We start from the raw sequence: 12,364 nt of genomic DNA, 5'->3' as shown, positions 1-12,364 counted from the left end.
AGGGAGGCTGGAGGAGTCAGAGGTACATCAGGGCTCTCAGATGGGCTGACACAGAGTTCCTTGTTTGGAAAATGGGAAAAATCCCTGTATGGTTATTTAAAATATAAATTAAAGAATGTCAGGGGTGTCTAGCTGGCTTAGTCAGGATAATGCGCAACTCATTATCTCAAGGTCGTGAGTTTGAGCCCCATGTGGGGTGTAGAGATTTCTTAAAAGAGTAAAAAAGATGACTTAAAAATAGGAATAAATAAATTACACAAGGTAAGAGCTGAACAAATCCTGGCTAGGATGAGGGGGTTATGTGAGATATGTGTGTTTGTTCAAGGCATCTTGGAGTGAAGAGACAGGCACTCTGGCCCAGGGCACAGTGAACCGGCCATACCAAGAGGCCGAGATCCAGCTGTGTGGCTCTGAATGGCACTTAAGTCTCTCCATGAGCATCTTTACGATCAGCAAATTGGGGTCAATAATGCTTGCCTATGAAATTCACAGGGCAGTTATGAGTTACCTGAGATAAATAACACAGGTGAATCATAAGTAGAAAATCATCATATAAACATAAGAGCCTGCATGATGATTTCATGCTCCTTTCTTGCCTTGCATACTCCTTCTCTATCCCCAGTGTAGCCACTTTTTTCTGTAGAAATTTTATACCCTAGCAAAATTTTTTTGCTTTGTTTCTCATTTAAAAACAGTAATAGTTTGGGAGAAAATGGCAATTTTGAGTGATATAGGCCTTGCCAACAGTGAGAACTACAAAGGTACCCCCTGGGCTGCAATCAGTCCTCCCAGCCTCCAGGGGAGCTCTGAGTCCCTTGGATAGATCCTTATGGAGCTGCACTACTGTGTTGAAGACAAACCCTCCGAAGGCAGGGCAGCTCTCTCTTCCCTATTTCTCTCCCGCAACACTCTGTCAGTGGGGAGCACTGTATGGCACAGGCTCCAAGCACAAAGGTGTTGGCCTTTAGACATGGGTGAGTGACTCATGGACCTGAATAGCACCTGAGATACAATTTAGGGCTCATCAAGCCTGAAAGGCCCGAAGTGTGCTCAGGAGTGGGGAGGGTGGTTGTGGGAGGTGTTGAGGGGAGGGGAGGCACAGAGCCTGAGTAGGAAGATGGATTTTTTTTAAATGATCTGACTATTGCATGGGGAAGTCTAGGGAGAATATGTACACACACACACACACACACACACACACACACACATGCACCATGAGACAAAGATAACGCAAGGGGATCTTGGAAACAGAGGGACCATTGAATCTGTAGCTATAGGGTGAGCATAGAGGGTGTAAGAGGTTGAGGGGAGGGGGATGTAGGGAAAGCATTAACAGGCTCCTTCTAATATCCATCTGCTGGAAGGGGAACAGACGGGCTTCTAGTCAGGGGCACCAGGCAGATATGATAACATGTCAAATCAACTGATTGGGAGCGAAATATGGAGTGGAATGGTAAGGATGGAGAAGGGAGATGGTGGCAATCGGTAGGGTACTTTCAAACATCTTAGATCAAAACTCTACAGCGTCTGCTCCGTGCTGCTATTCAATGGTTCAGTGCATCAAAGGTTTGTGCAAACATTACCAAGTCTCTTAATTAAGGAAAAATAAAAACAAAAAAAAAAATTAAATGACACATGTTAAAGACTAACCGCAGGAGGGCTTGTCTATAGATAAAGAGAGAAGTTTTAAACATGCCAGGTAACAAAAAGACATGTGCAGGAACTGGAAGGAACTGTATAGGAGGAGGCAACTCGGGAGAAGGCGGCAAATGGCCTGGAGGGGTAGGGGCTGCAGTTCTGGCTGAGGCCAGGGAGCCAGGGGCTGGGTTCTGAGGGGGTTGGGAGTGGGAGAGAACCAGGCAGGTGCAAGAATCAGTGCTCCAGGGAGGTTCATGTGGGAGTGAGATGCTCATCCAGAGTCTGCTTCCACAGCCAGGGAAGGAAAGGCTGTGGAAGGAAGGCCCCTGGGAAGAGCTCCCGGTGGATCACCCAACCACCTGGCTCTTTTGCTACTCCAGAGAAAAGGCTCTGAGCAGGGGTCTTGACATGGCTGCCATGGCCGGTTCTCCTCTTCTCTACCAAAGGAGCCTGGGGGCTGGGCTGCCTGCAGGGGCTGCTGACTTAAAAATGGCAATAGAGCCCTTCCTTTCACTATGACTATAATGGGCTGGTCCCTGGGCTGACAAAGCAGGCTAAGTCCAAGCCTTAACTTTGGTGGTCCACCTTGACGGAGCTCCTTTCCAAGGTGCCATGGGAGTGGAAGGTGAGACAGAGTAAGGCAGCAGTCTGGAGGTGAAGGTGGGGGTGAGGAGAGGCTTGGGTCCCTGCCCCAGCAGTGGCCCAGAAGTTGTAAATACCCCTTTGTTCTGGCTCTCTCTGATTCCCATAGCTGCATCCTCCTGTACAGTGTGAGTCATGCCAGGCTGATTGTAAAGGGAAGAGAAAAGATGCAGCAATCAAAAACAGAAAGGGGAAGCCTAATTCGTTCCAAAAGTTAAACAACAGAACAAACAAAAATCAAAATAAAGCAATCGGAAAAAAATCCTTTAAACGAACAAATAAAATGAAAATAAGGAGGTGGGGAGGAGTAAATAAAATGAAGAAAAAAATGAACTGGGGAACGACAAATGAGTGTTAGAACAGGCACGGACAGTCAGGTACAGACGCCATGTACTTACGTTTACCTCGGTGATTGCTATATCAACAATGCTACCCACAACAATCAAGGCGTCAAATGTATTCCATGCATCACAGAAATAGTGCTGCATGGGGCAGAGAAGCCGAGGAAAAGAGAGAGAGAAGAGAAAAAAAAAAACCAACAACAAAGGAGAAAAACAAAACAAAAAGGAAGAGGAAAAAATGAAAAAAAAAAGCATGAAAGAAAGGAGAGAAGAGAAAAAAATGAGAAAAGAAAGAGGTTACGTGGGCATATTAAATACTCTCTTACCACTCTACAGTTCCTGCGGCTCAAACCTGGGCAACCTGGTTCTCACAGGGTGGAGAGGGCTGACAAAAGCTGGGTTAGTTCAAAGGTTCCGCTGGGCTGCGGCCGCCCTGGGCTGGGGGCCGGTCAGCCCCCCGTGCCTGCCCCTCCGCTCAGCTCCGGGCTCCTGGGCCCAGCACAGTGGGGCAGAGCTGGGACAAGCAGAAAAAAAGGAGGAGAAGCTCCCACTTTTTTTCCCCCACAGACGACGGCAGGTTCAATAAAAAGCATGACTGGAGGGGGGTAAAAACAGGAAATTAAAAAAACAAACAAATAAAAGGTAAAGAGAGAGAGAGAGAGTGACAGAAAGGGAAACAGAGGAGGCAGAGGAGGAAGAAGGAGGCTTCCTGGGGAGGGCAGAGTCATACTCACATTAGTTTCACTGAGAATGACGTCAATTATGCTGCCAATTACGATGAGGAAGTCAAAAACATTCCAGGGATCACTAAAGTAACCCTACATAAGGGAGGGGCAGGCAGGATGGGGATTAAAAAGGAATATTAGACAGACAAGAACAGAGCAACATGACCATCAGAATCACCGTCTGGGCACCTGAGTGTTGCTGCTGGAGTTCTGAGTGCCCTTAACTGAGGCCAGGAGCCCAAGAGGGAAGCGGGTAGCTGGGAGGTGGCTGGTCCAACCTTCCTGCCCCGCCCTCCCATGGTCACATGGCCCCCTTCCTCCAGGTCTGTCCCATGTCACCATCCTTCTGCACAAAAGGACATGGGGGCAGGCAGTGGGAGTCACAATGGTGCAGGAACATGGTTAGACTCTTCTCAGTCTGCACTCAGTGTCTCCTATGCCCTCAGTTCTCCTCCATCAGAAGGGCCTATCTGCAGGCAGGGAGGGACACAGGTGGAGGCAGGAGGGACACAGGTGTGTGATCCCCTTGAGGTGAGTGGATTGTGGTCCTGTGGATGATTTGGGAATTCCAAAGGCCCTGAAAACCACAGCAGTGTGGTCCAGAAGGGTGGCCATGTCATCTGGGCTCAGCAGTGACCCATATAAAGCTCAGCAATAATGAGAGGACTGCATCATGAAAACAATACCTCCAATAAGCTGGACTCTATGCAGCTAGAACCAGGATCACCCCTGTTCCAGTGAGGGACATTCCCTAGTGTTTCCAGGGACAGCTCTGTTTTGGCACAGGTTTTACTAACTGAAAGTAGATAGAGTCCAGGTCAGTCTTCTAGTTCACTAATGTGAGATAGGGCCCTAGATAGTGCTTTCAAGGGTATCTCCTATGCACCTCCCCCAGCTTCCTCTCGTAACAGCATCAGTTTGATATAGAGTCCCGTTGAAATATAAATGCCACCCAAAGTGAACGAAATTATCAAAGCCTCAGAACTGGATTGGTAGGGGTGGTCTGGGCAGAGGGAATGGGGATCCAGGCTTCACAGGAAGGGACTGGAGGCAGTGGTGCCATGGAAAGGAGATTACGGCACATAGTGGGAGGACTAGTGTCCAGACTTCACTACTTCACTCTGTGTGCATGGATTTCATTGGTGTTGCACCATATTTGAAGAAGGGAAGAGATGGTTTTGAAATACTATTTTGAGGTCTAGGATGACGAGTCAACCCAAGGATAGGCTGTCTCAGATATCCTAGAGGACTCCAGGAGTCCTGGGAGGGTGAACTCTTCACAGAGTGGAGAGGTGTCTTGGGTTTGGACCACCTGCCTCTCTGAGAGGTGAGGGAGTCTAGAAATGGGGTATATGTGCACAGTTCAGGCAACCCCACGAACAGGAAAGTCATATTCCTTAGAGGTGGAAAGGAAAGGACCTAGTACTAAAGATATTTATCTTCTTAAAAAAGGGACCTAATATTTGCTTCTTCAGTTTTTCAAGGAATGTTCTGCAAAGGAGACAAGACAGGGCTGGACCACATTTGTTTGGCTGGACCAGCATCTTCCTATTCTCTGAGCCACTAGTTGGGGCCTCCAGGAGATGGGGGTTCTAGAGGTTGGGGAGTGGGTATAAAAGCATTAAGGGTCTTCTTAGAGTTTCCCAGACTTCTTTCCCCAGTTCTCCTGAAGGCTTCCAACTCTCCCTTTTAATATTTTACTCACAAGAGCCAAGAGTCTGTTCTTCCACCGTCCTGGCTCTATCTAGCGCCCTTAACGTCCCAACTTTCCAGCCATGCCCTCTTTCCAGAGGGATCACAAGACATGCTGTCCTAGGGCTGTTATTCTTAGTGTGGGAGGTCAGGTCACAGGGAAAGGGGCCTCTCGGTTCCCAGGCATTTCTGCCAAGAGAAAACAGAAACGCCAATGCGGAGACTTTGGACAGCTAGACTGGAGAAGCAGAGGTTGGCCAGGGCGTGGGTTAGGTGAGGGTCAGCTGGAAATCATGGCTTTCTTGTTGGGTTCCCAGAATAGTTTCTGAGTATACTAGAGTCTTTGAGGCAGAGGGAGACTATTCTCTCCCATTTAAGTTTACATGTTATGAGCAGGAAATGACCAATTCCCTCCCAGGTTCTTAGATATAATTTATGGGGCAAAGGGAGAAGACAGATTTTGAAAGAAGGGAGGTAAAGAGTGAAGACCCCAATGAACTATAAATATGCATGTGTTTTAGAATTTGGAAAACACTGGTAGAGTCTCTCTAGATGGGAATACCATCTTTTTGGGGAGAGCTATTTCAGAAGGGAAGGAGAGGTGGGGTCAGGGAAGAAAAAGGAGAGAAGCAGGAACCAGAACAGAGTCCAGGAATGTTCAGCATCTAGCCTAGAAAATGTGGTAACAAAACATTATTTGGGCAAGAAGAGAGATAGGAAATAGGCGAGCTCGGCGTTCAGGAAAGGAAGAGGAGTTGAAACCTTCTCATTCACCAGAGACCTGAAACAAAATGGATCAGCCGGCCTGGTCTGCAATGCCTTTGAGAGAGGAGAAAAGGGAAGGACGTGAGAGAGTAGGACAAAGGCCAGAATAAACACATAGGTTAGTCAGCTGGTGAGCACCAGGGCAAGGGCTGACTCCTAAAGGGATCCTGCCAACCTCCCGGTTGGGCATCACTCATTACCCTTTCTCTGATTTCTTTGTGTATATGCAGATGGAGGGAACATACATGCCAGTCCACTCCTCCTTGACCACGGCCCTCTCCCAACCTTCCAAGGCCAGCTTCCACTGGTTGGGCTCTCTCAAGATGAATGCCTCATGCTTCATCCTTGCCCTCATCAGGCTGTGCTACTGAGGCTTTTCATTGATTCCTCTGTCCCTGGCAAGATACCTGGTAGGCCCAGCACCAGGGCCTCCACTGGTTGCAGAGACCAACCAGTTGCCTTATTTCCAAGGACTCCTGTGGACTCTGTCTGAGGAGATTGACACAGATAGAATGCAAGGGTGAGGAAGCATGTCTGGGTAGTGGGTGGGTGGCAGGATCCCTTTAAGAGGCAGATTTTCACCCTGACTCGTCCATCCACCCACCTTTCCACTCCTCTGTCCCACAAGCCCATCAATTTATTCTCCAAGCTGGACCATGAAGATGGTTTCAGATCCAGCTATCAGGTCTCCGTTTTCTCAGTCCACCTCCTCCCCCACCCTCCACAGTCCTTCCTCCCACCTGTTCCAAACTCATCCCCAGAAACAAGGTGATCTCCTCCATTTAGATGCCTGGCCAAATCCTTATGTGGGCAGGGCCTGGAGGAATATTTTTTCCCCCTGCACTCTCAGGAGTATAAGAGCTTAGCATTCTCTGTCTCTGTCTCTGTCTCTGTCTCTGTCTCTGTCTCTGTCTCTCTGTGTCTCTCTCTGTCTCTGTCTCTGTCTCTCTCTCTCTCTCTCTCACACACACACACACACACACACACACACACACACACACACACACAAAACCTATTTTGCCTACTTCCTCATTTGCTGGAAACCACAGGTAATACAGATTTTGTGGGTGTAATGGAAGAAGGAGGGTGGGAAAAATCATAGATTTTTTTCTCTTATGAAATCAGTTTAACCTGGAGCCAGGCTGTACCTGTGACTCCTTCCTTCCCTGGTGATGAGGTCCCAAATAGTAGGGTAGAAGTCAAGGTTAGGAAGAGGGTTTTCCTTGCTCTCCTTGAAATGGCAAACCAAACCTCTTAATGTCCAACTCCTCAGAGACAAGCAGGGCTGATCATCCAGAAGGGATTGTGTTTGGGGGGGATAGAAGGCTTTCCCTGGGCATCCTTAAATCCTGCAGATGTAGTGGGTTTTCCCCTTTCAATTCCAAGCCTCTGAGTTTGGAAGAGGGGCCTCTCCTCTGGCCTTGCCTGGGCTGGTCTCATGTTCATCCACTCAGGCTGCCACATGGCCACCCCTGTGATGTTGCTTATACCCTGCGTGTGGCCTATTCTCCCAAGTGCTGGTGCACTCCCTGCTCACCAGCTGAGGTAGGTGACAGCATGTAGACCAAACTGATACTAGTGTCTGAAAATCATTTTTGGAAAGGAAAAATTGCTGCAAAACAACACATTATGCATTTTGAGTGCACAAAAATTGTAGATTTCCTTCTCTTTGATGATCTGTGCCCTGATTCACCTCCATCCTTGAAGCTTCCAAGTCAAAAAAGAGCATGGTCTCTGGAGGTAGGTTGTTGGTTCAAATTCTCCTTCTAGCACTTTACTAGTTGGATAATCTTGAGCAAATAACTTCACCTCTCTGCACCTCAGTTTCCCATGTGTAAAGTGGGAAAACTATAGGGTGATAATGGGGATTAAGTGAGACAATGCACGTAAAGCACTTAGACCTGTGCCTGGCCTGAAGTAAGCTCTAAATGAGCATGGGTGACGGTCAGGATTAACTCAAGCTCATCTACCTCTCTCCTCCTTAAGCAGGACTCACAAGTTCACTTGTGGGGTTGGGACTGAGTAGAAGGGAAGGCAAACCCCAGGTGTGTGGAAGAATGGGGGAAGAAGTCAAAGGTTCTAGGTCACCTGCATCTAGGGCCTTTTCTCTCCACCTTGAGTCACAAATGAGTAGTGTGACTGTTTTTTGAGACTCTTGAAGGAAATATGGGTGGTATCATTTGGAGATTGATGACAGTTTGTGAGTTGTTGTGGCTCAATTTTGTTCGATTCCAGGTCATGTAGACAGTTAACTGCCAGGTTCTTAGAAACCACTACGGGTATTGGGGGAGACTCAGGCCCTCGTTCTTCTGCCTAGAGGCTGGGAGGAGAGGATGGGCTGCCATGTGTTTTCTGCCTCTGATCCTGGAGAGCAGAGCTGCTGCAGAGAGTTACAGGCACGTGCCTTTGCCTTTGAATTCTAGATTCTTAGCTCCTTCCCTCCCCAGAGCCGAGGTCTTCTCTGTGATCTCAGGGGCAATAAAAGCTTTAAAACAGGTTGGTGGTGAGAAGGTATCACAAGAAAATCTGGGATTACTCTGCGTATTCTTAGGGATTTTGAGGTAATGGTTATTTTGCTGCCATCATTTTCCGCCCTCCTCTTTGTTCCTGCCTGCCCATCTTCAGAACCACTTCTGATGGGAAAGCAAAGGAACACAGAGGAGGTGATGAGGAAATTTTCCTCCTGTCCAGGGGTGTTTACTTCCAGGAACACTGGAACCCCAGATAGTCTTGCCAGGCCCAGTGTCCATGTGGGAGACGAGCTGAGATTAGCAGTGGAGGTGCTGGAATTGAGACAGAGAAAGGCCAGGGAAGGAAGAATGTCAGAGGGAGGGAAAAGCCAGCTGGCAGGAGGTGGAGATGGCAGAGAAGCAAAGGAACTACAGGAAACAGGAGAGAACCAGAAGGTGAGAAGGACATGGATGGGGGAAGGTCACAAAAGGTAGATGGCAGAGGCAGAGGGAAGGACAAAAAGAGGTGTGAGAGAGGAAAAGCCACACAGAGAGTGGGAAGTGGAGAGAAGGAGAGAGGAAAGGAGGAGGGAGTGGAGGGGAGCGTGAGAGGCTGTGGGCAGGATGCCCAGTCCCCAGAGGCGGGCTGGGTCTCCGGCAGCTCTGCATCTCAGGGGAAAGCGGGGAGTCCACACAAAGCTGGAGGAGGGGTTAGGTCACTTGCTGGAGGCAGGGCATAAAAAGGAAGGGAGAGGCCAACCATGGTTCATCCTCCCTCCGGAAAAGGGGGTCCCTGAAAGAGAACAAGAGCCCCTGTGTGAGTGAGCAAGCATTTGAGAGAAGGTGCACAAGGCAGGAAGCCGAGCAGAGGTGCTGGTGGGGTCGGGGGAGGTGCCCAGTTCCTTGGCAGCACTGGTCTCTCCTGGGTTCCGGCTCATGGGACTGAGGCACAGGGGAGAGCGAATGAACCAGGGAGAGGCTCTGAATGCAGCTGGCAGCACAGCGGCCATGGGAAGAGTCGATCTCATGGAATATCGGGGAACACAATGGTAACTGACACCAAGCAGAGATGATATGAATTGTATTATGTTAGGATGTCATTTAGACATAACAGTAATCATGGAGATTAGTGGCGTCTAATGGTGAAGTGGTAACTGGAGCTCGCAGCTGCTCCAGGCCCCCGGCAGCCTGGGAGGCAGTGAGGATTCTACTTTCCTCGGTCAGCTCCTGCCCTGCGATGTGTTCATTCAGAGGCTCCTGTAGGCTCACGCTGCACAGATAGCCAGGGACAGCAGACACAAAGGGCAGCAGCAGGCCGGGGGGCTGGGGTTAAGCACTGGGTCCTTGGCCCAGGGGAGAGGAGGCCCCAGTTGGGGGTGATGACGGGGCTGCCCTTGAAGTTGTTGGAGGAATGCATACTTTGAACTGTTCATCTCCCATATGTTTAAATTAAATTTTTTCCTCCCCAGGGATGTTTCAAAAGCCTTCTTTCATATATGTATCTTCGGAGTACATAATGAGGACTTATTAGGTACCTGGGATTACACAGAATTGAATAGATCTGACACTTGCACCCTTTCCCCCAGGGGCAGGTGAAAACTGGGGGTTATTGACTAGGTTCCTTTTGGGGACCTCAGAAGGTTCTTTCTGTGCCTCACCATACACCTGGGTGGGCTGCAGGATCCCAGTGGCTGCTCCCTGTTACTACTGAGCTGCTTTCTGCCCAGGTCTCCTCCAGGACCAGGGTGCTGGATGGACGTGTCCCTGTGGCAGGGACAGGCCGGGCAGACACATTGCAATGTACGCAGGCAACCTGCAGTTCAAATAAACACGATGGACATGCTCTGAAGGACAAGGGAAGGCATAGAATAGGCAGTGTTGAGAGTGGGTGAACAGGAGGTTCAACTTGAACTTGTGACATCCCTCTGTGTTCTGCTTGCCTTGACTCCTCTCTTTTCCAACCCAGATCTGACAGTCCCCCTGTGTGCCCTTCCTGGCCTAACGGGCTGACCCCTGCTTAGGGAAGGGGCAGGGGTGACCCAAGTGCAACTGTGAGAGGCAGCACTGGCACCTACTTTAGTGATCGAAACGTGAACCAAATGAGCTCCTGCCCTGTTTCCAGAGATGCACCTTGAGTTGTGCGGGCAGGTTCCCGTAGCCTCTGCCTCCTCCTCCTCTGTCAAACAGGAGGAATCACTGTGCAGCCCCCGGAGGCTCTGTGAGGACAGCCCGACCTCACATGGGACGTATTCAGGGCCTACTGGCTGCTGTGTCGCTGCGAGGTCAGTCGTGAGTGGCCTTGCCTGTGGCCTTCCTGCAATGCCCCCCCCCCCCCCCCGGCCCCACGCCTACCACAGTGGCCGGGAGCACAGCAGAACCTCAGGTCTGGTGGGGCAGGTCTGGGGATCCCTCTTCCCTCCCAGACTCAGGATGTTCTGCTTTCTTTCTCAGTGGCCGGGCTGGAGAAGGGAACCACGGTGTACTTTCCACTGGGCGTCTTTACACAGTGTGAATAATTTCTCACATTAAATAATTAAATGTAATAGCTAATACCACCCTTCCCACACAAAGGCTTTATGCAAGTCATATAATTATTTTTTATCATTCATAGTGACTTTTAAGCTCTCAAGCTCTAGGCAGGAAAGAAACCTGTCACAATGTTGCAACAATATGCAAATCCCCGGGTACTAGAGCCTCGGTGGGGAGGCCCCTCCCCGACACAGCCCATTTGTGGCTGTCTGTGTGCGCTGTTTGGTGTCAGGTGCCCTGTGGACATCCCACAAATAAATAATAATCAGGGTAACGCCACCTCACCAATCAGGCTGCTAAGAACAGGCAGGAGCTACAGCCCACACGGCGGGCGCCTCTTGACTCTGCTGAAGTCTGCGACCAGAGGGTGGGACCAGGCTGGGGGAGTTGTCACGTGGTCCCCCGTTAGTGCCTCCCTTCCTTTTCTTTCCCTTTCTACTCCTTTGAATGAGACATACATATGTGGGGAGTTTCTGGGTTGAGGGGGTTCCCCTGCTGGTGGGAGACACTGGTTTCTTAATAATTTGGATAAACAGGTTTCCAATATTTCGAGAATTAAATAAGAGGCTGAATGAAGTCCTACCTTAGCCTAAGGCAGTCGTTCTTACTGTGGGGCGTGCACTGCCCTCTAGGGGGTATTTGGGAATCTGTGGGGGCACCACTAAGATTTGGGGGAGGGCAAAACTTAGTAACGGGGGTGGGCCAAGGATGCTAAATGTCTTGCTATGCATGGGACAGTTCTGCCTAACGAACTGTGGTGTGTCCTGTGTGACTTCTGGGAGACAGGTAGGGTGCCACATGCAAATGAGGCCTGTCAGTTATAACTTATTTTAAGTTTTTATTCTAAGGTCTCATAGCTCTGCTCTTTCATTGACCTCTACATTTTGTGTGGAATGAATTCTACTAAATACAGACTTTTCCCATTACATAAAAATTCATGAATTTTATATACATGTGTGTATATATATATGCATGTAATATAAAATTTACACATATAAATATTACATTATATTTATTTATATAAATATACCATTGCATTTAATATATAAATATTACATTTTGTGTGTAGATGTGAATTTTGTATACATAAAGATTTATGTTTCCTCTGATTTTCTTTCAGGAGAATTAAGGAAGTATCACAAAGTATTTTGTACTTTGTATTTGTTACAGAAAGACAGCTTTCGTTCAAAAAGGAGAGAAGACAGCAGCTTAAAAGTTTGCCCAAGTTACTATACAACTTTAAAAAGGAAATATTGCTTACTCTTGGGGCTTTTAAAGTTGAATTTTCCAGGTTGGGGAGGGAATAGAAAGTTATTCAGTCCAAGAATCATTCATACTTCTGTATCTATACTGACCCCTGGCCATTAACCAGCCACTGAGCACGCCGAGTCTCAGGGTTTACCCATAGTGTTCCTCAGAAAAGTACCCAAGTGCTTTCACAGGACATACAGGGGAGGTCTCCCTTGGGTAGGACTGTCCCTTCCAGTGCAGAACCTCCAGCATCCTTGGCCCCACTCACTCAACCCTCAATATCAGTTTTGCCTTCTTGGATAAGTGTGGGGCCCCTGCAGATTCCCAAAAG

General features: G+C 48.8%; 1 protein-coding gene across 1 annotated transcript in view; it reads right to left on the bottom strand.

Moving 5' to 3' along the window:
* CACNA1C (calcium voltage-gated channel subunit alpha1 C) overlaps positions 1-12,364 on the bottom strand; it is a 721,004-nt gene that overhangs the window by 60,908 nt on the left and 647,732 nt on the right. The window contains exon 31 of the mRNA XM_029953179.1: positions 2,679-2,762. Coding sequence (XP_029809039.1) covers positions 2,679-2,762 — 84 coding nt within the window. The remainder of the gene's footprint in view (positions 1-2,678; positions 2,763-12,364) is intronic.

This window comes from Suricata suricatta, chromosome 10, assembly GCF_006229205.1.
Source record: "Suricata suricatta isolate VVHF042 chromosome 10, meerkat_22Aug2017_6uvM2_HiC, whole genome shotgun sequence".
Classification (NCBI taxonomy): Eukaryota; Metazoa; Chordata; class Mammalia; order Carnivora; family Herpestidae; genus Suricata; species Suricata suricatta.
This window is presented reverse-complemented; position numbering and strand designations above follow the sequence as displayed.